The sequence below is a fragment of the Onychostruthus taczanowskii genome, unplaced genomic scaffold, assembly GCF_017590055.1.
Source record: "Onychostruthus taczanowskii isolate IOZ18803 unplaced genomic scaffold, ASM1759005v1 scaffold67, whole genome shotgun sequence".
NCBI lineage: Eukaryota > Metazoa > Chordata > Aves > Passeriformes > Passeridae > Onychostruthus > Onychostruthus taczanowskii.
Window position 1 is genome coordinate 451,601 of NW_024504455.1, and position 26,038 is coordinate 477,638.

General features: G+C 43.1%; 1 protein-coding gene across 1 annotated transcript in view; it reads left to right on the top strand.

Annotated features, from left to right (window-relative positions):
• FCHSD2 (FCH and double SH3 domains 2) overlaps window positions 1-26,038 on the top strand; it is a 121,082-nt gene that overhangs the window by 10,384 nt on the left and 84,660 nt on the right. The window contains exon 3 of the mRNA XM_041420981.1: window positions 16,099-16,144. Coding sequence (XP_041276915.1) covers window positions 16,099-16,144 — 46 coding nt within the window. The remainder of the gene's footprint in view (window positions 1-16,098; window positions 16,145-26,038) is intronic.

Consider the following 26,038-nt stretch of genomic DNA (forward strand, 5'->3'; position numbering starts at 1 on the left):
GGAATATTTCCAATTGAAACTGGAGGAAAGAGAGTAACTACAAAAATAATCTATTGAAATCTAAGGTTTTGGGTTTTTTTGTTTTTTTTTTTTTTGCTGTGTGCTACTGTAAGCATGGAGATGCCATTCTCAGACTTTTCAAATTATTCCTAACCTTCGGAGCCGCTCCTTCTGAGAGCCTTTGGAGTTATTTTAAGCGTTCCTTTCTTTGTGCCACTGTGAGAACAGTTTGGGCCAATCCCCAGTGGCTCTGGGAAGGTTGTTCACACACTCCTCTCTCCTCCTGCGCCGGCTCCACCAAACATCCTTTTAATGAGACAGACAAAACGCGCTGGTGTCTAATTTTATGAGCAGAGCTCAGCCATGCAGAAGACTTTGGAAGATTTATGGTGGTAGAGCCACTGAGTAGAGTTATTTCTAGCCAGATGCAAGGCAGTGTTAGTGGGGAGAATGTTGGCACTTCTGGCCATGTTTAAATACATACAATCCTCAGCATAAATAAATTTTTTTTGAGGAGGCTCTGCTGTGTTCTGTTTGCATTTTTGAAGGAGAAAAAAAAAAAAAAAGGAGGAGGCAAAAAGACTGAGCAAGCCACAATTTTTCTTGAGGGTATGATACTCTGAGATGAGCTCAGATCAGAAGTGCCTTTAAAGATCTTTGAATATAAGAATGAATCCTAGATTTGTGGAATGGTTTTGGGTGGGAGGTGGACGTTAAAACTCATCCAGTGCCACCCCTGCCATGGCAGGGACACCTCCCACTTGTCCCAGGTTGCTCCAAGCCCTGTCCAGCCTGGCCTTGGACATTCCAGGATCCAGGGGCAGCCACAGCTTCTCTGGGCACCCTGTGCCAGGACCTGCCCACCCTCCCAGGGAGGAATTCCTTCCCAAAATCCCATGTAATCCTTCCCTCTGGATGGCCCCGTGCTTCCGTTGTGTCAACTGCACGGCTCAGCTTGGCATCGCCTGCAAACTGGGAATTTGGGAAATCACTTAACTGTGTAAAAGGTGGAATTACTTTGCTCTGATTTCACAGCGACAGAGATGAAGGGCTGAAGTTCTTGAAAAATGAAGTAAAATTGACCCCTATTTTTCAGTCTTTCAGCAGGGAATAAAATAGTTGTAATCTCTTGACATAATTGGGAATTCCTGTCTTGAAACATTGCCATGTGTTAGGCTGCTGAATTTCTGTTAATGTTTGACCTGAAAATCATTGCCTTCCCATCCTAAAGCCAGGCAGAGGCAGAAAAGACAGGCTAGATTGCCTTGTGAATGAAAAAGAATATTCAGAAAAGCAATAATAGGCCGTGTTACAGTGTCTTGATTTTTAGCACCTGCTTTTCATAGTCCTTGTGTGTTCCCAGGCTGGTTTTAGCCTGTCTTATCTCTAAATGTACTTTGCTCATTTTCAGCTGTGTTGCCTCTGGTGAGAAAGGGAGTAGGTGGCAGTGGCTTCCCATGTTATTTTAATGTGCTTGTTGTTTATGAAGTTTTCTTTCATGTTAATGGATTTTGTGTGATTGTTTCTAATTATCTCCCTGTGATCTGAGCTGGCTGAGTAAGAGGACAAGTACATATCACTGCCTAGTAACACCTAATTAAGAAAGAGGTCCTGCTTTTGAATTTCCTCTTTGTCTTCTCACTCTTCTGCTCTTCTCAACTCTGTTGAGCCAGAGTTGTGTGAAGAGAGACAAGACAGGGAACCACTGGAGAGGATCCAGCAGAGGCTGCAGAGGCGACGAGGGCCAGGAGCACCTCAGTTCTGGAGAAAGGCTGAGGGAACTGGGCTGCTCAGCCTGGAGAACAGACAGCTGAGAGAGGATCTTATCAATGCACACAAGTATTTTCAGGCCAGCTGCCAAGGGGATGGGGCCAGACTCTTTCCAGTGACAGGACAAGGGGCAGCGGGCACAAACTGGAATGCAGGAAGTTCCCCTTGAATATGAGGAAAAAAAACCGCTGTGAGATGACAGAGCACATGGAGGAAGCTGCTCAGAGAGCTTCTGCAGTCTCCCTCCCTAGGCTTATTCCAAACTGGCCTGGGTGAACCTGCTTTGGCAGGGGGCTTTGACTGGGGTCTCCAGAGGCCACTTCCAGCCCCAGCCATTCCGTGGTTGTGTGATTTGTTGAGATTGAGAGAGACCATCACAAGGATGGGGTTTTGTTTGACAAGAGTCACAGCAAAGCACAAATATTTGAATTTCAATAACTTTATTGAACCAGCTCCTGTGGCATTGGTTTAAGGTGGTAAACTTAAGATACCTCACGGTACCAGCGATACCAGGATGCTCTTTAAAAGCAGATTTGCCTCCAGGGCACACCTCAAAAGGCTGTCTCATCCAGCCCTACAAGGCAAAGGGAGCCTGGATGAAGTTACCTCACATCTGTATCTTGAAAACCTCCACAATGGGGACTCCGTGCATCTCCTGGGAGGTTGTTCCAGAGACTAATGCTCTCTTTCTAAAATGTGGCAATTTGGGAGCAAAAGATTCAAGGCTCATGATGTGATTTCCTCTGGATCTCTGAGCAACCTCATCTTTTCTTTGCAGTTAAAAGAACATTAGTTCTCTGTGTAACAAACATTTGTGTTTTTGGGGTACTTGTGCAGCTAATGTCTTTGGGATTGTTAGTGGGAGCTGCAGCTATTCCTTGTATCCCACATTTCCCACCCAGTAAGAGAAAAGAGACGAGAGAAAGTAATTTCTGCAGTTGCAGAAAGATTGGTGTGTACCTCCTTCGTAGCTCTGTTCTGTGTGTTTCAAATCAAAGCAAAAGCTCCGAATTGTAACAGTGTGGGAGGTGTTGAGTCTCTCGAATCACTATAAATAGTGGCAGACTTGGGAGGACTAGAGAAAGCTTGGGAAGTGCACTAGATCTTTTTGAGAATCTCTCTTTTTTCCCCCTGTGATGTACAGGCTTTCAGGGGAGCATCTGCCTAAAACCTTCTGATTTGGCTGAATGTATGCAGAGCTCGAATAAGGTGCATTATGTTCAAATAGGTTGAAAATGCAAACAAACTTTTTCTGGACATTGTTTGTCTGTATTTGTATTAATTGATGTGAAAGCAGGTTGTAGTTAATTGCTATGAGCTAATCAGCTGTGTAGAAAACAAAGAAGGCCCTATATTCTAGCTTTTCTAAGCATTTGGAGCTTAGGCTTTTCTGCTGAGGAGGTGAAGATAATCTTTGTGATTACAGGAGTTTTTCATTTGGAAATGTGCAGAATTTTGATTGTAGTATCCAAAGAGTGGTTGAAGTTGGTGTTGCAGTCTGCCTGTTGTTGGTGAAAAGTGGCTGAACTTGATCCCTGATGCCTGAGGAGCTGAATCTTCTGTCTGTTGGGCATTTGGTCCTCAAGAAATAGTTTTAAAAACCTGTGTAAAGACCTCGATCATCCTCTAAAGTGTCACCGATAAAACTGTCATTAAATTGTTTGCCTGCACGTGCTTCCTGTGCGCTCCCTCTTCTTCCAGTGAGACCCTGCTCTCCTCCTCTCCATCCTCACAAAGAGCAGCACCAGGAGGAGCAAAGGCACGTTTCTTTTCCCTGAAGCCGTGTTGTTATTCCTGGTGTCCTGGGGAGACGTGGCCTTGTGACTCGCGTGTCCCGCAGCCGAGGCTGGCTGTTCCTGCCGGGCTCCGCGGTGCCGCAGGAACGCGGCCGCACGGCGCTCTTCGTTCCCGGCTTCGGGTGCTGTTTGGAGCACCCCAGGCCCGGCTTGTGAAGTGCCTCGAGCTTTGATCTGCCCTGAGAAGCTCCTTTGAGTTGGTGGGGGTGCTTTGATGTTCTCTGCTCGCTGCCAGGTCCTTCTGGTGGAGGTGCAGCGCAGAGCTGTTGTCCACTTAAGAACCAAGACCTCATCTCTCCATGCGTCCAAACACTTCTTTACTCTCAGGGAGCAAATGGATATCTCTGCTGGAGGACTTTGGCCGTTGTAGTTGTGATTTTTTTTTGTTCTAAATTTAGCAGGTTAGCTCAATACTGTGCTAGAGGAGGGCTGGGCCCTTTTGTTGACACAGCTCCGTGGATGTTTGAAATGCCTTTTGCCTTCTCTGCGCCCAGATGTGCTGCTGAACTGGCAGTATGGGAAAGGCTGGGAGAATTGGGATTGCTCAGCCTGCAAAAGAGAAGCTTTGGGGTGACCTGATCGCCCCTTCTAGGACTTGAAAGGAGCCCATAAGAAAGATGGAGAGGGACTTGAGACAGAGGCATGGAATGCCAGGACAAGGGGCATGACTTCTGGCTGCTAAAGAGCAGGGCTGGTTGGGTTTTGGGAGGCAGGCTCTTCCCTGGGAAGGTGGGGAGGACCTGGTGCAGGTTCCCAGAGAAGCTGTGGCTGCCCCTGGATCCCTGGAAGTGTCCAAGGCCAGGTTGGACAGGGCTTGGAGCAACCTGGGACAGTGGGAGGTGTCCCTGCCCATGGCAGGGGGTGGACTGGGTGGTCTTTCAAGTCCCTTCGCACCCAGACCATGCTGGGAATCTGTGATTCTGTGACAAACCTTTATTGATGGCCCTGTTCTGATTTTACTGGAGCTGAGGAACAATGATTTAAATGCATTAAACTCCTCTGTGTGTTTGGAGCAGGCAGTGGTGCTGCAGGTAGTAAGCAAGATCAATATTCTTGTCAGTGGCAAGAAGACAGGATGACTTGACCCATTTCAGATATCTTTTCCATATCTATTTTTGGTTGGCAATAGACTGAAATGTCTCCTTTTGGGGAAGAGTTTATAAGGAATATTCAGGTGTTCAGGGAATGACTGGACATGGCACTTGGTGGTGGCAAGGTAGTAATCAGTTGAAACCTGGGCTCAGTGATCTCAGAGGTCTTTTCCAATCTAAATGATTCTGTGATTCTGACATATATCTACAGATGGATTTTAGAAATTGTGCCACATGTTTTCAGTGAGCTGTTACATTTTACTGACTTAAAAAATAACAGTACATCTACTGTACTCTTCTAAAACAGAGTGATTGTGCTTTGAGGAAAAATCCCATTATAGTAATTATTATTACCTGTAGAATCCATTAAAACACAGAATTTGACTTATGTCAGTGTTAGTGACAATGAAACCTTGTGAAGGGCATCATTTAAAATTGAAATGCTCATATAAAGACTGTAGGAAAAGAAAGAAGTCTTTGCAATAAATCTGGGTGGCACTGTCAAGATTCCTAAAATGTGACAGATGAGTAAAGTAAGAACTCCAAGGTGGTTGTTGCCTGCTACAAAACCTTTTGCAGACGCAGGATGAAATAAGAAGCATGAATGATGAAATGCACCTTGGCTTCTTGCTGTTAAGCAAATGGGGATCAAAGAAACTCCTCATATTCCTGTTTTCTAAAAGCTCCTGGTAGACAGGCTGAATTATAACATCCTAGGTTGCTGGGTTTTTTTTTGTTCCTGAAAGGGAAATGCCTTGGATATGATGAATCAGGTCTGGGGAAGCTATAGAAAAATACCCTTGTATTTGTCTAAATTGTATCTCTCCCTAATGTTTGCTTCGTTTCCCATTTTAAAACAAAAACTCATTAGTGATCATTTTAAATACACTTAAGCTCTGAAACCAATCCTTGTATTTGCTGTGAATGTTAATGCTATAAAGAGGGCACGCTTTTATTTTGAAAAGGGTGAATGAAAAGCTCACACTCACCAGCAGCTTTCTGTCGGTTCTTTTTTTGTTTTCTTTCTTTATTCTACTGAAGGAAAAACTATTGTTTTAGCGTTGTTTTGTGTCTGGGTGTCATGTTCCTCTGATCACATGCTGGACTGCTAATGCCTCTCTGAGACAAATTGCTGAAAACATTGGCTACGTTTGAGGTTGCAAGAATTCTCTATATATAGTGACAGAATTGATTTTTTTTTTTGGCTCTGTTGCTAGTGGCAACTCATCCTAATCCCAAACTGTACAGTAATGTGATTTATGGGGAGTACATTGCTCGCTGGTGAATGTTGTCTGGAATTTTTTTCTCTGTGCATTGCTACAGGGGCACTGTTCAGGCACGAGGTAAAGATATTTCATGGCTAATCATAGCTTGTGTGGATTAGAACATTTAAAATTACGAATAAATTCGTAGCTCACAAATGCAAACCTGCTTTGTTGTTTTTGATAGATTTATAGAGAAGAATTTTCTTATTAATTGGGAGCTTGTGCTGATAAAAATCACAGCTGTCTCCTGTTGAAGGCCCAATTCCCTTGTGGGTACTTTCACACCAAGAATTTTGAGTATGTGTTAATATTTTTTGTTTAAATCAAATAAATTTTACTGTACATAAAAAAGCTTCAGTTAGAAACATTGCCAATATTATATGTTTTAATATGTTCTGTATGTTCTAAAGAGCACTTAAAATTGGCCTGTACGAGTTGGGATTGGCCTCTAAATGTCCTGCCAAAAACTGTGATTTTGTAAGACATTGTGTGGGGAATTTCAGGTTGGAAGTGCATCTTTTAAACTACTGTGAGCACTGTAAGCAATGCTCTCTTGAAAATCCAAATAGGCCTTTTAGGAAGGGACATTTTGTAACAGCAGGTAATCATTCATGGTTGGTCATGATGATCATCAAGGTCTTTCCCCACCTGAGCTATTCTGTGTGTGAGAACTTGTGAAGTCAAGATGTTCAAAGTTTCAGGCTTTCAGGCTTTTGTTTTTCAAAGCAGGAGCTCATTTGTCTGCACTCTGTGGGCACGGAAGGCAGGGTTTTTGAGTTGAACAGTAGTGCCTGCAGTTGCTTGAGGGGACGGCAGGAGGGTGATCCGGGTTCCGAAAATTGTGTGTGAAAACTGGAGTAAAAACAATTGTAGGTGGATGGATGCTGGCAGGACAGGCAGGAGACTGCTTTTGTCACAAAGATATTATGCCCAACTTTGATTCCTTGATTATGTAGCTGGCTGTATCCTGATACATTGAAATATTGGTTGAAATATTTTCAGCTTTAATACCTCTGTTTACACTCAGGAGACTTTTCCTTCCGTGCACTTTTATCTTAGTTGAGGATAAGTGGAGATTTAAAGGGTAAGCATTCCGAAGGACAAACGGTAGCAAAGCTGTCACAGCCCATTAGTTTTAGGTGTGAGATGAGCAGGCTTCTAATTGCAGGGCAGAGATGGAGAATGCAGCGCAGTTTTGGGTTACTGTAAATCCTCTGTGTAGCAGAAGGATGGAGCAGGGCTCCTCAGGGTGGTAAAGTGTTCTGTAGTAGCTGAATCAACAAGGGATTACTGTGTGCTTGGCTATAAAAGGGATGGGGCGGATATTGTAGCTGCTGTTTGCTCGGGGAAAAACTGCTAGAAAATCGTGAGATGAGTTGTAGAAAGGAATTTGTAGAGGAGAGAAGAGCTCTGCTGTGCTACAGGATGTTTGACTTGCCTGCTACTCCCTTTCTGCAGGAATTTACGAAGCTCTGTTCGGAAAAGCTATTTTAAGACTGAAGAGGAGACAGTACAGAGTATGTACATTAAAGTCAAGTTTAAAATAAGGCCACTTCTTTATTTCTTTTGTGCTTGCCAGAGAACTGGAGCAGTGCACTGAGGTAAGCAGAAAGTGAGGGCTGCCTTGCCAGCGAGCTGCAGGAAGGAGAGCTGAATTCCTTGACTCAGCAAGCAGAGAGTTTCCTGATGTTACAAATATTTGTGCTTCCCGAGTTGTGAAGATGCCCTTCACACGTCTGCTGAGATCAGGCAGACCTCAAGTGGATCCACAAGCAGGAAATGTCACTGGCTTCTCGTGCTGGGTCACAGAACTTCTTTGTGGGCAACAATTTAGGCTGTGGGTGACCTCGCCAGGGTGGTTTTGAGTTTGTTCTGCTGCCTCGTGTGCTTTCACAGCTGGTGGGACCTTGGCCTGCCCAGCAAGGTCCTCGATAAAAATCTTGGCCCGGAGGCCACGTTCGCACCGCGCTGGGATGTTTGTGGTGTGAGAGCTCCACGTCCTCCGTGCTTGCCGTGGGAGGGCAGGCTGCTGTTCGGAATCCTGTCCAGACTGGTGTGGCTCGGGCTTCTGTGACCACAGATTGCCTTCAGGACCTGGAGATGCGCTGTCGTGAGAGCGGAATTCGGCGGTGGTGGGCAGAGTTTCCTGGGAAGAAGCCAGGAGTGATGGGTTCTGCTCAGTTTTCCTAAGCAGGACTTGCAGACAGCTAAGGAGCAGCCCATCCCGTTGTGGGGAAGGTCAGGAGTTGGAGCAGGAGCCCCTCATGGCTGAGCAGGGTCTGTGGGCAGGAAGGGAGGAGCATGAAAGCTTTGCTTGGCTGCTCAGGGGCAATACCAGTGACATCTCCAGCTGGTCAGGGAGGAATGGAAGGAGGGATGCTCTGGGAATGGGAGCAGCAAGACATCTTCTGCATGAAGACTCTTCCTAGTGATGGGCTCTAGGGAAGGCTCTGCGGTACTCAGCAGTTTTATTTCCCCCACTCAACCTTTTCCAGGGAAATCTTTCCCTTTACTGATATCGAGGAAAACCTTAGCACGTAATTTGGAAAGAAGAGTCAAGGTAATGCTCTGATGCTGATGAACATCTTTCTACAAGAGCTGGGGGAAGAGTTCCACGTGTGTATCTCTGTGCTTGAAGGACATGGATGTGATGTAATGTGGGAGGTAGCAGGTTTAATTGGAGACCAGGCAAATAAAGCCAGCCCAAAATCCAGGCAGCAAAACGGTGTTTGAACAGCGCTGTTAAATGCCAGCACAGTGGAGTTTATTTAATAGGTGGTACAAAGTCTTCAGCAGGAAAGGCAATAGTGGCAGGGCTGATATTATTCAAACCTGACATGGAACTTTTGCTCCTTGATAAAAGTACAGCTGAACTGCTAATTTCTAGCAATAACATAACCCTGGCAGGTGACAGCATGCCTATAAAAGGGTCGTCTTTCTAGGAAGGGATCTGTTTCATTCAGATGATATAAAACCACGGAACAAAAGAGAGTTTGTTATTTTTCAAACCAAACATAAAGGCTGTGATTTGCTGTAATGTGACCTCTGGTGATTTGTTTTTCCTTGGAATGGCTGAAAAGGAGCCTGAAGTATTCTGTGCAAATGAAATGGGAAGTGAGTTTCTCTTTGCTTACAACTTGTTAATTTCTTCAGTAGCCGTTTTGGAAGAGCAAAGGCATGAGATCAACTGTTAGAGTCAGCACTGGTTTTTCTGAAATTTGGGGATGTTTAAATCGAATACAGTTAGCCAGAAAGTGATTGGAGGCACCTGGATTCCCTGCTGAGGTGATTATGCTGATGATTTTGTGTGGTCTGACAGTACAGAGAATTGTAGTAAAGCAGTTCATTCTTTTACATGATGTAATTAAGCTGAAACTTCACTTGCCATGCTTTGTCTGAGGTGAAATTTTTGATGTCTAAATAAAAAATATCATTTGTGGTTTTCAGTGATCTACGTTGGAGGAGTTTTGCTGGGCAAAGGGAAAGTCAGGTTTACAAAAATCTCTGAATTTGGAGTCTTGAGTACTTTGTGACAAGGTGGACAAGGGGAATGGATTTGGACTAAAAAGAGAGTAAGTTAGATTAGATATTAGCAGGAAGGGTATTAAGAGGAAGTTTTTCCCTGGGAGGGTGGGCAGGCCCTGGCACAGGTGTCCAGAGGAGCTGTGGCTGTCCCTGGATCCCTGGAAGTGTCCAAGGCCAGGCTGGACAGGGCTTGGAGCAACCTGGGATGGTGGAAGGTGTCCCTGCCCATGGCAGGGTGGGGAATGTGATGTTCTATAGGTCCCCTCTGACCATAACCATTCTGGGATTCTGTGAAGTATGTTCCAAATTTTAATAACCTGGTTGTTGCACTGCCATGCTTTCTGCAGCCCGTGTACAGGTAACTTCAGAAATTGTGGTGTTCTGAAAAATAATTTACCCTTCAGCTACTCAGAATTTTATGCAAATATTGTAAAACATTTCTGTGGCAGTAATTCTGTTTAGTAAAGGGAAAAGCCACAAAGAGGAGTTCTGCATTGTTACACTGCAGTGTTTGAGGGTCTTGTCGTGATGAATAATTTCTGTAGATTCATTATTGCTCCAGGTATGTTGCCTTTGTGTCTGCTGGACACGGGCAGGGAATATTAATGCAGTGTGGCCCTGCATGCATGGGTGTTCCTGGAGTCCCTCATTAGCCATGCAGCTGCTGCTGTGTTATCTTATCTCAGCATTTACTGCCAGCCCCTGCCCTGAACGGAGCCACAGTGATGATTTATGTTGGGATTCAGTTGTGCCTTTGTTAGTGACACACCTGTCCTTAAATTAAAAACCAGGTAACAGCAGTTATTTGCTTGTATGGTACTGATTCATTATGGTGCATTTTTCATGTTGCTGGAGAAAAGTGAGAGGAGACATCCACATAAAAGTACTGAATTCAACCAAACGAGGTTTGGTTTAATTCACAAAACCTGTTTTCCTTCAAGGGATGGCAAAACATTTTGGCCCATTCCCTCTCCCATGTATTTCAGGATTGCTCCCCTTTGGATTTTATAGTGGGAGCTGGCATTCCAATGGGTGTTTTAATTCAGTGTCCTGGTCTAGGGAAGGGTCTGGAGCCCCAGGAGAGGCTGAGGGAGCTGGGAAGGGGCTCAGCCTGGAGAAAAGGAGGCTCAGGGGGGACCTTGTGGCTCTGCACAGCTCCTGACAAGAGGGGACAGCCGGGGGGTCGGGCTGTGCTCCAGGAACAGGGACAGGAGCAGAGGGAACGGCCTCAGGCTGGGCCAGGGCAGGCTCAGGGTGGGCACCAGCAGGAATTTCTTCATGGAAATGATTATCAAGCATTGCAAGGTGCTGCCCAGGGAGGTTTGGAGTGCCCATCCCTGGAGGTGGCCAAAGAAGGGCTGGAGGTGGCACTCAGTGCTCTGGGCTGGGGACAAGGTGGGGATTGGGCAGAGCTTGGACTCAGTGATCCCTTGAGGTTTATTCTAACAGTAATGATTCTATGACATGGCAAGACAAATGCCATCATTTTGAACATCCCTTCTTCCTTCTTCCCCCATGTTTTATTGCTGAGCACAATGCTGTGTGGTTTGGGTCACTTGGGGTCAGCTGTCCTGACTGGGTCCCCCCCTCCCAGTTTCCTGCACACTCACAGCCTGCTCACTAATGGGAACAGCGTGCCCAGAGAAGCTGTGGCTGCCCCTGGATCCCTGGAAGTGTCCAAGGCCAGGCTGGACAGGGCTTGGAGCAACCTGGGATAGTGGAAGGTGTCCCTGCCCATGGCAGAGGTGGAACAAGATTATTATTAAGGTCCCTCCCAACACAAACCATTCTGTGGTGTGAGGAGCAGGAAGGGCTTTGAGCTGTGTAAGCACTGCTCAGCAATAACGGGAACATCCCTGAGTTATCTGTGCCCGGAACTTTGTGTTCTCAGCACAAATCCCAGGCACAGCCCCATCCCAGCCACTGTGCAGAAAATTAACTCCATCCCAGCCAAGCCCTGGGAGCTGGGAGCTGTGCAATGGAACTGGACAGGGCAGGTGCAGCTGCAGGACTTGGAGCTTACTGGGACTCCAGAGCTGCAGTGGGATAGTTCCCTGTCACCTTGGAAAGGTCATGGCAGTCAGGAGAGCTTCCTGATGGCTGCAGAAAGGCAAACACTGGACCCATTTTCAAAGACTGCCGGGAGGAGGATCTGGGAACAGCAGCTTTACCTTAATTCCTGGGTAAACTACACAGCAAAACCTCCTGGAAACAATTTTTGAGGCTTCTTTTCCATTCCTTGAAGGGGCACAAAGGTGATTTGGAGCAGCCAGCATGGACTCCCAAGGGCAAAAGGTTCTTGATTGCCTTTTGGGAAAGCTGGCAGTGCCTGTGTTGTAGGTGGTGGCTTCGGGGAGACCTTTGGCACAGTCCTGCAGCACCTTTAGAGCCACTCTGGGGACACACGGACTGATAGCTGGCTGGAAAGTTGGCTGGGCTCCCCAAATCTGTGGTGGGGAGCAGTGCCAAGTGCAGCTGGCAGCTGGGAATCCCTCAGAGGTCAATGGATCTGTGCTGGTCCATGACTCCAGTCAGCCTGGATGGTGGCATGGGGCTTTTGGCGAGTTGGAGGAGCCTGTTAAATTTGGGGAGAACACTGGCTGGAGGCAGGGAGTGTCCAGGGTGACAGGGGCTGGCCTCTGGAACGTCAGCAAAGGCAAATGCCAAATTCAGGGGCATTCCAGCCTTGAGCAGCAGGCCAGGCTGGGACTCCAGGCTGGAATTTCAGTGCCATCCAGGGCAGAAACACTTCACTGCATGTCTTCACCATTAAAGAGATTGGGCAGGAGTGATTTGTGGATAGTAATTGCTAAATTTCATCTTTATCCTGCCAGCGGTAATGCAATATGCTTATTTATTCCCTGTGCCCCACTAAAAATCATTCAAAACCCTTTAAAGTCTGGGATGGTTTAAAAAGAGGACAAGAAAGAATAAATACAAAGAAATTCAACAATATTTCGGGTTGATTCAAGCTGATGGAGTGGTTTTTGTCACTGGGACAAAACCAGCTGCTCCCCTTTTTTTTTTTTCTTTTATTTTTTTATAATGAGAGCTGTCTGATTTCATGTTTTTAATGGAAAATTTTGGAGTGAGTGTATACTAAAAAAAAAACCAGGATAGTGTTACTTTGGACATGATTGCACACTGAGTGTGTGTGCTCCCAGTGTACATTATAAGCACAAGTTGTAAAGTCATATTTTTCCACTGCTGTGTGTTCTAGCTGTCAGGAATTATCCTTGATCTACTTTCTGGGAAGCTGGAAATTTTTGGGTATTTCAAAATTCACTGATTCATCTTCTTGAGTGGTGGTGGATTGAGTCAGTTTTGACCCAGCTGCAATGTGCTCTGCAATTCTTAGGGAGATGTACTTTGGGAATTTTTGATGGGGTGAATTAATTGCAGGTCAAGGTCAGTCCAAAGGTGTGTTTCTTTAGCAGAATTTTTGGGGTGTTTTGGATGTGATACTACTTTATCTGTTTTCTGAGGCTTTGTGTTAATTGTAAGGATTTTTAAATTTCATCAAAATTTCCAAACAATCAGTCTGAATGCTCATAGCCAAAAAGCTCACAAACAGAACCTGCTGGTGTCAGGTGAGCTGTATAAATTTTCCAGTTAATACCTTGGGTTTTTGATCATTATCATCATCTTGCACGAAAAATTGTTCCAAATGGGATTCAGGCCTTGCCTGGTTAATTGTTGAATTTCTCAGCCTTTGAATAGAAATACATTCACTGGTGCAAATTTAGCCTCTTCTTTTATTCAAGAGCCCTGAACATGAAGTGTGTGTTTACGTTTTTGCATAGCTCTGCATGGAATTAAATTTTTATACAGTGACTAATTCACTTTCTGGTTTTCAGGGTGTCACTGGGTTGAACTTTCTGCTGTGCAAGCTGTGACTTTGATCTTCAGATTTGTACAACTGCACAATATTGGCAGATGGGACATTGTCTTATAAAACACTAATGTATATTTTAATGTTCTTCTGTTGATTTTTCATGAAGGTGTGAGCTTTACACATTTCCAGCCCAAGTGGACATCCATGAAATAATTAAGCCCATCTGTTTCTCCTGTTTCCCTGTAGGAAAACTTAATGAAATATGGTTCTCCACTGACCTGACTCCTTAATTCACATTGTTATGTTCTTCTGCAATGGGAATATAAAAAGATATCTCAATATTTCACAGCATCTGTTACCTTTAATGTATATGAGTGATGGAGAGACATGCCAGTGGTTGAAATTTGGGGTTGGGAATTTGCAGTGAGGGCTCAACACTAGAAAAAGTGTCACTAGCCAAGTGGGGATGGCAGGAAGAGAAGTTTTCTTTCTCCTGCTCTGTTAGAATTCCCTGGTCTCACAGAGCCTGAGAGAAAATGGGAAGGGAATAAATGTATCGCATTAATGTTGACAGGATAAACAAGATATTGAGGACTTACCATCCACAAACTAAAATGCCTTTTTGGGGAGTGCAATTCTGGTGGTTCCTGCACTTAGTTAATGGTTACTTGGAGAAAAAGGTGTAAAAGTATTTATTAATGCTCCCTAGTTTAAAAACACACAAAATAATGTTCCTGCTTTCTTGCAGACTCACTCCCTCATGTTGTAAAAAGCTACCAGTAGTTAGAGAACATTTTATTACTTCATGGAAACAAATGTTTCCTTATATGAATGGACTTGAAAGTCCATCCTGGAGGACAATAAGGTTAAGACTATCCCAGCTTTGCACATAAAATCTGGATGCACACGTCAAAGTTTTCACACCGCCCAAGTTAAGAAACGATGATGCATTTATTAGTCAGAACTCTCTTTTCCCCCGCTCAAAATAATTTTCTCCTGGGAAATGTGTTGACTTCAGTCTCCCCTTTCATCATGTTTTGTAATCCATTCATAGTTGTCATAGAAGGGTTGCTGTATGAGCTGTCCCAAGGTTAAAAGCAGCTTTGTGTTGGTCCAGGGGAGGGAAGCGCAGTCCCAAAGCCGCAGGGAGCACCGGCTCCAAGGAATGCAGGCGGCTGATCCCGACAGCCTTTCCACACTTCAACATTTTCTTCATTCAGCAAAACAAATTTCAATGTTGGATACAGCGTCTTGCCAACTATTTCCCCATTTAAAATACAGAACAAAATCTAAAACTGAAATATTTCTCATAAGGAGGTGCTGCTGTACAATCCGTTCTCGTCCTGATGAAGCTTGTGGTCGATCCAATTCCAAGATTTCAGTTGGTTTTGGGAGTCAATTTGATTCCCTTGTTATTTTGTAATCCTACACAAGGGCTGGTTGAAATGTTTTTGTTTTTCTTTCTGGTGCAAAACTTTTAATGTAGAAAGTTTTGGGGATATCTGGGGCTTCCTGCTTGTCACAGTCACTGTTTTGCAATTAATTTAAGAAGAAATTGAACGGGGTGAGGAAAAGCTCAGGTGAAATACACAACTTCATATCCAGGTTTGGTGTAATTCAGCCCTGATTCTATGTTTTGAAATGCAGTTAGCTGAGAATTGGAAAATAACTTTGTTTGCCTGAAGTATTCCCAGATTTATGTTCCAAAGACTGCCTCTTGTTTTCTTACCTTTTCAGTATTGATAACACCTTTCAGTTATTCCTTGGAGTTATTTGTGCAGTTCTTTGTACTTCTGATAGAAAAGTGAGTCTTTTCAGAGGAATGTTGTGGTTTCTAGGTGTTTGCTAAACTCACTGGGATATTGGATTTTGGAACAGGAGATCCTAAAAAAAATTGGGTTATAATATTAGCTGGAATACTTGGAATGCTTTACAAAGGAAATTCATTCACAGGCATTTCAGCCAACTTCACTTGTTCAAACTTCCCTATCAAGGTGTTTCATATGGGAATTACACAGCCCTTGGAACCCAGCTGGGCTACACAAGGGGGATTTGGGAAGTTTAACTCTTGGAGCTGGAATATGGCCAGATCTTTTGGGCTGTCATTGATCTGGAAAGAATTTTAAGCAATCATGATGCATTTAAACTTTTGTTTTACATCCTGTTGGGGAAGCTGAGCCTGTAGCACTTGGATACTCTTCATGGATGAAATGCAGTAGTCAAGAATAAAATGAGCCTGTCCAGAGCTCCTCTTTATTGAGTTAACTGCATTAGAGGATTCCTGAGGTGTGTTTTTTTCTTTATTGGCGTGTCACCAGAGTTACTGTGTAATTAATTTAAATATAATTAGATTTTTGTGGTACAGCTTAAAGAAAATAACTCTCATCAAAAGAAGTCTGAAGAAAATGAAGTAAGTCTGTCTAGGTACATAATGTGAAATTCTGTTCTGTGCTCCCAAATTCCTCGCTCAGCTGTACTGCTGGAAAGCTGTTGAGCTTTCCATGAAGAAAATGCTGTTTGTGCCTGGGAACTGAGTAGTCCTGGGAACTGAGTTTGCCCAAGAAAACTTGGAAATTCAGCCATCACACATGTGAAGTCCACACACAATCGTTGCTGGGCTACTGATGTGCACTTGTCAAACCATTTCCCTTTTTTGTTGTTGTTTCACCCTGCAGACTGTCCAGCAGAAGCTCCTTTTAAAGTAAATTATTGAATTTGTGCAGTTTTGCTCTCTGTGTTAATGGATTTTGACTAAATTATTGAATTTGGAGTGTTTTGCTTCATGTTCTAACTGAATTGCTTTGCTTTTCTTTCAGAGCATTCAGTCAGAAAAGAGCTGCAATTGAGAAAGAATATGCACAGGTAGGTTCTGGAATAATTTTGACGGCTGTGGCATTGTTCTGTTGGTAAAATTAGTTAATCAGCAAATTACCATGGTGTATGCTTTATTCATTTATCTTTTCATAAGTTACTTACCATGAAATGTGTTGAAGTTCTGAAGCAGTTTGATCTATACAGGACTTAGGCCCACTCTGTATTTTCATGTATTTTGACTTGAGGAAGTTCTTGAGTACATAAAACATTTTTAACATTTTTTCCCAATTGTTATAAAGTCAAGCTCCATGTGGTTTTCTCAGAAGTCAGTGTGAAATTTGAGTGAAAGGTAAAATCGGGTCAATTAGAGGGAGAGGAAATGTTCTGGCTTACTCGATCCAAAATAAATTCAAATTCACATTCTTCAGTAAGAGCAGCTTCCCATTCATCTGAAATAAAAGCAGATTTGGCCTCATGCTTGTGATAGGGAGTGGAATGAATTTTGATTTGTTTGTGAGAAAAGAGGGAGGATTGCTTTTTCTCCCCCAGTCCAAAATTAGAAAGCATCTAATAAGGGGCAGCTGCCTGTTTAATTTACAGTAAAGGCTCTTGGAGCTTAAGTCCAAGTACAACAGATTAAAAATACATTAATTTATTTTAAAATAGATTAAAGGTAGAATAAAATCCAAGGGAGTGAGCTCGTGGAGCTCAGTATGCCATAAATCCAACTGGAGATGTGCCTGACGTGGAATGTGAGAACACAAGCTGTCACCAGGCTGCTTCCAAGTGCAGTTTGTAGGATGTCATGTTAAACATCCTTTTAGTCCCCAGTGCTGCATCACCCCCAGAATACACGGAGCAGACTTGGTCTGGGGCCAGGCTTCACTGTCAGTTGGGAAAAGATCATTCCTGTGCCTGTGATGGATGAGGTTCCAGTGCTGGATTTTCTGCATATCTTCTCAGCCTAAAACCCATCTGAAAAGCCTTCCTAAACCCCATGGAATTTGTGCTGAGTTAAGCCCACTCACTGACAATAGTGCCATAAATTGCTGGTGCTCCCATTCTTCCTCCAGTCACGAGTTTACCTTGGCAAGTATCAATTCCATTGACAGCTGAACTAAATTTGATTAAATACCTGAATTTTTTAATGATAGTGCCTCCTGAAACTGTGGCTAAACATGTGTGTTCTTGAGTGATTTTTTTTTTAACTGATGTAGAAAATGTAACACCAGTTCTTAACACATTTATCCATTAGGCACTGGGAATGTCTTTTACATGCAGAGACACAACAGTCACTGCATTTAGGGAATAGTCTTGATAAGTTGGAAAAATAATTACACTGCGCTTCAGAAAGCTCAGACCTAACAACTGAGGCTTTCAGCTCCTTGGATTTAACCCCCCCCAGCTTTGCAGCAATGCAGCTGCAGCATTTGAGATTCACTGAATAGCAGTTTCTATGAATGAAGTCTTGTGGGATTGCTTCCTTGGATTGCTGATAAGTGCACGGCTCCAAAACAATGTTGGATGCTTCTTCTAAAAGGATTTCTGTTTTGGAGGTGGTAATAAAATTGCACGTGAAGCCTTTTGGGGAGAGAAGTTGTGCTCCAAATAAATGGGAAGTCGCATTCATCTGCAGTGGGATATTCCTTTTAAACCAGTTCTAAAGGGAGCTGGAAATGCTCAGTAGTTTATGAAGCCAGATTCCTAAACCTTTTCACAGATTCTCTCCAAATGCCTCCTGTCACCTTAGGGAATTTGGAATATTCTGACATCTGACTTTTTTTTTGGCAAGTTAGAAGCAGTGGAAGGGTGGCCAGTGAAAATCAGTTTCCCAGAACTGAAGGCTTTGTTGGTTTAAAAAAAAAAATGTAGGTTGGTGCCCTGCACTTGGGTGCCAAGTTTCTAAACACAGAGTGCTTTTGTTGGGAGCAGGAGAACCTGTCCAAAGGCAAGTGAAACACCCCAGCCCAGTGTTTATAACTTGCCCCTAATTACATGGTAAGTGGTGCAAATGTATGTGATGAATTACAGGGCCTGGATTTAAATTTCCCTGCTCTTATTTTGTCCAAGGTTTTTTTGCCTTGTGTTTTCACCTGTTGCCTTTGAAGGTTTTTGGAGCTGTTTTTTGCTTATTGCCCATCTCCAGTGGGTTCTTTCCTGGCTTTTCTAGGCTGTGCCGTGGTATAAATGGGAAAAGGATCCAATGTATCAGCAATTCTGCAGTTTTATAGATCAGATTCTGCACTCAGCTCTTCCACTTGTATTTTTGGTCCTGCATTATTTAATATATGCTTAGAGGCTTACCTTAATATTCAGAAATGAGAGCTCAGAACGGTTCTCATTTCCCACTAACAGTATGCCTGCTAATAGCATTTAAATTGCAATTTTATATTGTTATTATTAGCTGTTCTCCATGATTAATAAGCTACCTGAAATCAGTGCCTGAGAATACTCTTATGGTGAAAAAACAATTTACTGAATGTGTGCTTTTGCTGCTACCTACAAAAAAAAAAATGTTTTACCCAGCATGTTAAATAGGTAAAATGGTTTTTGGGGGTTTTTCTTGAGATGATAAATACATCTCTGCTGCAGTTACTATTATTTCACACTTTTAACTCAAGAGACCAGTCCCTCACAGTCTGGGAACACACAGATGACCTTTCTTGTCATGTTTTGGTTTTGCTTGATGTTTCATTATCATTGTTTCCGAGTAAAACGTGACTCCAGGCAATCAGCATGGCCTGGCCCCTTGGAATTTGCAAGTAACCTCAAGGAGGTTGAGTTTCCCTGCATGCTAATGAGTTTCTAATTGTAGTACCTCAGCGAAAGGCACTGATGCTCTACAAAAAAGGTGGGAGAGCCCATTCCCTGAGCTACATTTCAAGTGAGGCACAAGTAGAAGTGTCTTTTCAGTTTGTTTTTTTTTTTTTTAAAGAGGCAGTAATTGTTAGGATTTTTTTTCTCCTGCGTTTTCCAGAGGTCAAATTAACAGTGAAGAGCTGTGGGTGCTCAGTAAAACCAGCTTATCTGTCATCAGGAAGGGACAGGGCACTCGGTGTTGATTGCTGTGTCTGTGGCACTGAGAAACTTCATGCATTTGAAATATTTTCCGACTTGGAGAAAAGTTAATGTAGTTTATAGCCACAGAGTCCCGTTGGCAGCTCCTCGTATCCATGGTAGTGGTCAGGAGGGGAACCTTAAATACCATGAAATGGATGTGAGAGGGAAAAGCAGCCTGAGGTGGAGTGAGAGGAGCAGGAAAGGTGGGGAGGTGGATGTAAGCAGACACCATGGCCACCCTTACCCATTTCCCTCAGCTGTGTCTCACCAGACCTAGAAAACACACTCATTTCAAGACATCAGAATATATGCATTAACATTTCCAAAAAACTTACAATATTCCTATGGCAGTTTTTGTCAGTATAATGTGTGCATGTGTATACATAATATATAAAGCAGATACATAACATGATTTATTTTATATCTTTATATATGTATTTTTTCTATATTTATATATTTGCTAGAATGTACTGGTTTTCCATTCTTTAAAAGCAAAACAGAAGCTGACCATTTCTTTATCCAGGTTCTAACAAGGGTGCTAAGCTGCCCAGTGGCTTTTTGAACAATTATTCAGAGGATTAAAATCATAAGGCTTCAAATCAGACATTCCCACCATGTCTAACTTCTGCCATGGCTAAGTTTGTTTTTTTTCCTTTGCTGTTCTTTATCATGTTTTCCAACACTTTGTGAAAATTAGCTTTGTCATGTGAAGACTGGAAAGGTGATGGTATTACCCTCGTAAGGAATGAGAGAAATTGAGTTATTTTTAGCCAAAATACCACAAATCTCTGATAGAATGGATACCAAACTCTTGAAAATTCAGTGGTTTATTGGAGTGTTTCAGTGGTGACTGTAGGAGCAGGAGGATGGCAGACACTGCACAGGAACAGCTGGGAGATTTGGGAATGGTGCTGGGGAGCTCTGTAAATAGAACCCTGTCAGCATGGAACACCAGTCACCTGGGCTGATTCCTAAATCCCACCAGGCAAAACAGCTGCAGCCTGGCAAACACAGCTCACAACAGGCTTGGAATACAAAACAAAAATTCCAGGGTGAAGCAAATTCTTTCCTCTGCCTCTGAGCTACAGAACCCCTGGAGCGGCAGGAAAAAATAACTTGAGGTACCTGCCCTGCAAAGCCAGCAAGCAGCTTTCCATGAGATCACTGCCTGCAGTCTGGGCAGAATGGGTTGGAGTTTGTAATCCCAAAGGATGCAGGAGGTTGCTGTGGGAGAGCAGGAAGAGATTGTGGATTTTAAGGGTGGGTCCCCGACTTGGGGACAAACAAGGAGCAGCCGTGGGTTGACTGCTCAGGAGCTGTTTTGTTAACAGATGAACTTAAGTTACTTGTTTCTTCCTGTGAGGATGATTTTAGAATTGCTGCAGTGCTAAACCTCCCTCTAGAGTATTTCTGTGTTACTTAAGACAGTTATCTTGGTTTTGTTTTATGGTGAAATCGATGACTTTTGTAGTCAAGCAGTAATTTTAAAAAGCCTGGGAGATCAGTTTTTGTGTGTGTATGGAAGATGTATTTTTAAGACTTAGGACATTTCATCTTTTAGGGAATTGGGATCTTCTGTACTCCAGATCCTGTGAGGAGAGTTTAGTTCGTAGTTAGCCCATATGCAGAAACTAGGTTGGTTTTTCTTTTATCTCAGGCTTATCTTTGGAAGGAATTTAGCTGTCATCCTGTGATTTCTCTGCAGAGAAACTTTCACTTGTAGTACATGAGTGGATTATGTTGAAATTTCCATCCTGGTTATCCTGAGCTGAATGGCTGCTGTATCTGGATATATTTGATAGCAATTAATTTGAAAGACAACAAATGGCTTTGAAACCCACTGTGTATTTATTGTATTTTTAAACTTTCTGTAGAAAACACTAGGAAAAACTCAGAGTGAAATCTTTTACCAGGAATGAACTCACTGTCACTGAGTGTCTGCAAGTGTTGGTTTTATCATTGTGTCTATTTTAAAAGACAGGCAAAATATTCTAAAAAGAAACAAACCAACCCAGCCTGTAAGAAGTGACCCTGGAGGCCTGAGGTGCTCCATGTGCACCACTCAGAAGTGTGGCAGAGCTTTGAGGTACCTTCTTCCTACTTCATTGGTAGTGTTGCAAACCATTTTAGCAGGCATTCGTGTGTTGGTTTAATTGCATATGAAAACCATGGTTTTGTCCAGCACTGGGGAATGTTCTCCACCCAGCCCAGAGCCTGGAGGAGGCTTTGTGCTGGTCTTTATCCATAAAGTTCCATTTTTTCCCAGTAGTGGCTGTGTGAATGTGGCACCTTTTTCTCTTAGCAGAGTTATTTCTTATCTGTGCAGAGAGAACAGCTACTGAAATCCTACAATCCAAGGTCTGACTTGAATATTCCACCTTTCCTGCTGTAGGAATTTCTATAGGAGAAGGCAGCAGACCCATGGAATCTTCGTGTGTGACTTTATTTTGGATATTGCTGCCTGCAGCTTGGTTGGCACATCTGCTTGGGGGAGTGGGAAAAGCTGTATCCATGAAACCTCTGGATCCAATAGCAAAAATGCCAGAGCCATTCAGGCCTGTTCCTGCACTGAGTGATGTTCTCCCATGGATCCTTAAGGGCTGTGAGGCTCCTCTTTTTCCTTCCTTTGGAATCTTGGTGTGGTTGATCCCGTCTGTCACAGACAGCCATGCCAGGCAGGTTTGTTTGTAAACCAGCTGTGCTGCTTTCCATGAGCTTCCTCCTGCTCTTCCATGGACCCTGGAAACCAGGGTGGGTGGGGAGCCTTCAGAAGGAGCTGATACTTGCTTGGAGATGATGTCTTTGGTTGATACCCATGAAATGTTCCCTGTGAGGGTCAGGCCCTGGCACAGCGTGCTCAGAGAAGCTGTGGCTGCCCCTGGATCCCTGGAATGTCCCAGGGTTGGACACTGGGGCTTGGAGCAGCCTGGGATAGGGGAAGATGTCCCAGCCCATGGCAGGGGGTGGCACTGGATGATCTTCAAGGTCCCTCCCAACCCAAGCCATTCTGGGATTCTGTGATTTAATTTAGGATATTTCTTTAATGATGACTGGTGTTTTCTAAACAAGCTTTGGATTCATTAAGTAAAAAAATACAGAATAAAACCTGTGTTTCAGCCTGGGTTATGAGCACTTTAAGTCTTTGTTCCTTGCCACATCCCTGAAAAATCTCATGTTTAATGTGGAATGCCTGTGATTTCAGACACATCTAGAGCCTGGACTGTTTTGTTAGTTTGTTTTAAATCTCGGCACAACTAACTTTCTATTTTTTGGGAGAGGATCTCAAGTGGTAGCACTTCCCAGTCACTGCCTGGTGTGGAGATCATGCATATTGATGGCCTGGTTTGGTCCTTTCAGCCATGGTGGTGCACAATGCATCAGCAGAACTTGCTGCTTCCAGAAAGAAAACACCTGCCTGGTACTACCTTTGGATTATGTTCTCCATTCAAAGCACTGGGATAGCCATGAGCAGGGCAGCAAAATGAAGTGTAGGACTCCGTGGCTATTCAGGCCATTCTTCCCAAAAAAGCATGGAGAATCAGTGGCCGTGAAGGCCACAAAGACTGAGCTGCTCCATTTCATAAATGGTTAGGAACACTATTGTGAATTTTAGAATAACTTGTAGAGACAAGTTTGACAAATCAGATGTTATAATGGGATTATTGATACTATTCTGCACTTGTCACAGTTCAGCCTCTTAGTGCACGTTTCCCTTTTTTCCCCCAAACAAGAAGCTCTTTAGAATTCTCTATATTAAATGTCCATTTAACATTTAATATAATATACTTTGCCTGGAACAAAGACTGTGGGTCTGTGAGTGACATTCCAAACAATATTATCGTTGACCTTCTCTTTTTATGTAGATGTTGCATTCAGTTGTTCGTGTACTTTTCTGTCTCCAAAAAACACATGGCAGAACTTAAAGTGGGTGGGAAAGTGGGCTATCTGATTTTGGTCCTGTCTCACTGCTAGTTCTGTTAGAAGAAAAATGAAAATGCCCTACACTGCAGCATTAGTCCATTTAAAAAGAATTTTAAAAGGCAGCCTTTTAAAAATGCTAAGCTATCTGCTACAGTTTTTATGGAATTCTTTAGGTTAAAATAATATTTCTCTAAGAACAGAGGAGGACTGTCAGCTTCTATTTTCAGTGAAAACATCTAGTTCCTTATAAAGGGGCTGCTAAGCTTAGAATTACTCTATTCCTACAAAGAAAGCCCTTCATAAAGAAACCCCATTTTTTGCTGAACTGATGCAAGCAAGTTTCTCTGAGCCTGCTTTTAGCTGTTATTTTTCTTTCCGATTACTGCGCTCAGAAGCATCCAGGGCCTGGAATTTGGATCCTTGTAAGTGGTTCTGCTAGCAGATGAAAAACTTTATTCTTCAGAGCTGCTCTTTGCTTGGCCATTGAGCCCCACCAGGGAGCCAGGCGGTGGATCCTGCAGCCTGTGGGGTTATCCGTGAGTTCCTTCCGTGGGCATCGTTCTTCCTCTGCTGCCTCAGTTTTTCTCAAGCTACCTCAGTGTTTCAGTTCTTTCCTAACACACTCAGCCCTTCAGTCATCCTTCCCAGCAGCTGCTTTTCTTTTTCCTGGGATTCAAGAGCAACTCAAGGCTTTCGAAATACGCCCAGTGGAAACTTTGTGCCTCCGAAGTGGCGGCAGCAGCAGCGCTGAGTCATGAGTCCGTGCCAGCCAAGGCTGCTCCACCTCCCTTTGCGTTCCTTTTCCACCTCTTTCCTTGTATCGTGTCCTGGGAATACAGTACTCTTTCATTTCCTAGCTTTGCACACCTCACACGCATCTCAGAGTTCTTTGGGTGGAGGAGATTCCTGTTCCAACCTCCTTAACCAAGCTGTAGTTTGGTGAGGCCCTTAGCATCCCTCAGGAAAAACACATCGCTGTTCTCAGAGAGAACCCAGGCCTTGCCTGAGCCACCTCCTTGGCCTTTTTCCCTGCTTCATTTCCCAGTCCCCTGGTAATGGTGGTGCCATGCTCTCCTCCCAGCTTTTGGGATGGTATCAGTTCCTCAGGAAATGCATCCTGGTTTGCAGACCTCTGCTGGACACGGCTCTGCAGGGATCTACAAGCAGTCAATACACTCATGAATGCCCTGGATGTGGGTTTGGGGATTTTTAAATCCCTAAAGCTTTGAGGTAGGAAGGCAAATATTTGATGCATGAACATCACCCATCATCCCTTGTATTTTCTAGACATCTCAAAAGCTGTCTTTCTCTTAACTTTCTTTTGCCTTTATTTGCACCTTCTCTGTTAGCCCTGCATTTGTTCTGGAGCCATAAATTGAGAAAAAAATCCTTTGTATCCAACATAACTCTGCCTCTATACCCAATAATAAGCACCTTCTCTGTTACAATCAAAAGGTCATACCTTAGGGGAAAACAGAAAATTTCACCAGTTTGCCTGAAAGTGGTACTCAGGAGAGTGTAATTAAAAAGAAAATTATTATTATTAAAGTAAGAAAAATTAAAAGAAAATTTATTGACTTTAAAAGTTTATTAATTTTAAAAAATAACCCACAGTTATGGCTCCAAAAGTATGGAGAATGTCATTCTTTGTAGAGTTCAGTTGGTTAATTCAGCTGATTAAATTTTCTCCAATTCAGCTGGTTCAGGTGGTTGTCAAATGCTGGGCACACAGAGGTAATTCACTGGAGATGGTGTTCCTTTTTTATCTCTGGGACTTTGAAAAACTGTTTGATTGCACCTCCTGCACAGTAACTAAAGTGGTTTTGGGTGATGTGTGACTCTTTTTTAGGTAGTGCCATTTCTGAAAGGTTACTCTTCGTTTTCTATGTCTCAGACCTTAATTTTACTGTTGAAAAGGTCTCCACTGGTTAAATAAATTTAAAATAAATTAAAAAAAAAAAAGAAGGAGAAGAGCTCATTTTATTTACTGTTCAGTAATTAAATACATAACCTTGTGTTCACACTGTAAAAAGGATTGAACATGGGTTTGCAGGAGCAGCCTGTCATCCTCTCCATTCCAGAGCAATCCCCAACCCCAGGCATCCAGATGGATGTAAGGAAAACTGGGCAGAACTTCTTGGCTACTGAAGCTGTTTATCTTAGGGGTTTATTTAAAGGGTAAAGTAGATGTGTTCTTAACTATTTTTAAAAGCTATACTCCCTTCTTCCTCTTTCCAGCCTTGGAAGTTTGCTTTCAGACCTGGATAAACCAGGATGTGTTGACAGCTCAAAAAAAAAGAAAAAAAAAACCAAACCAAAAAAGCCCAACAGAGAATGTTTAAGTTAAATCTCCCCTAAATGATTATTCAGTGTCAGACCCTGCAACCACAGTGGCTGCCTTGTTCAGTTTTATACAGATAAAGCCCTTTAGCCAGCTTTCATTCCCAAAAAAAAAAAAAAAAAAAAAAGAAAAAGAGGAGGGAGAAAGGAAAGCCATCAACTTTTAGATCCTAGGGATTATTTCTAAGAGTTCTCCAAAACTGTTGCCTCAAACATTTATTGTTCTGTTTCATGGTGTGTGGGGCCACCAGTGCAGCTCAGCTGGGTCACTCCCTTCCACATGGTGTTGGAAGGAATGAATAGCAATATTTTAACATCTTGTTGCTTTAGTTAAGGAAAAATGTCTGTCCAGCTGGATTCTGGAAAACTATAGGTGGCTGGCATCCCTTATAGGTGATGGGCTCCACTTGATTACTGGATTGGTGCTATTTTGTTTTAGTAGTGCTTGGTTATTACTCATTAAGTTCCTTATTTATCAGTTTTCTGGTTTTTTTCCATGGAAAATAAAATAAGCCAGTGCAACAAGTTTTATATTGGGAGATTTCCATATATTTAAAAATCAATTAACTTCTGTTTTATTGAGAAAACATTTTAAAATTTGATGGGTAAGTTAATGACATC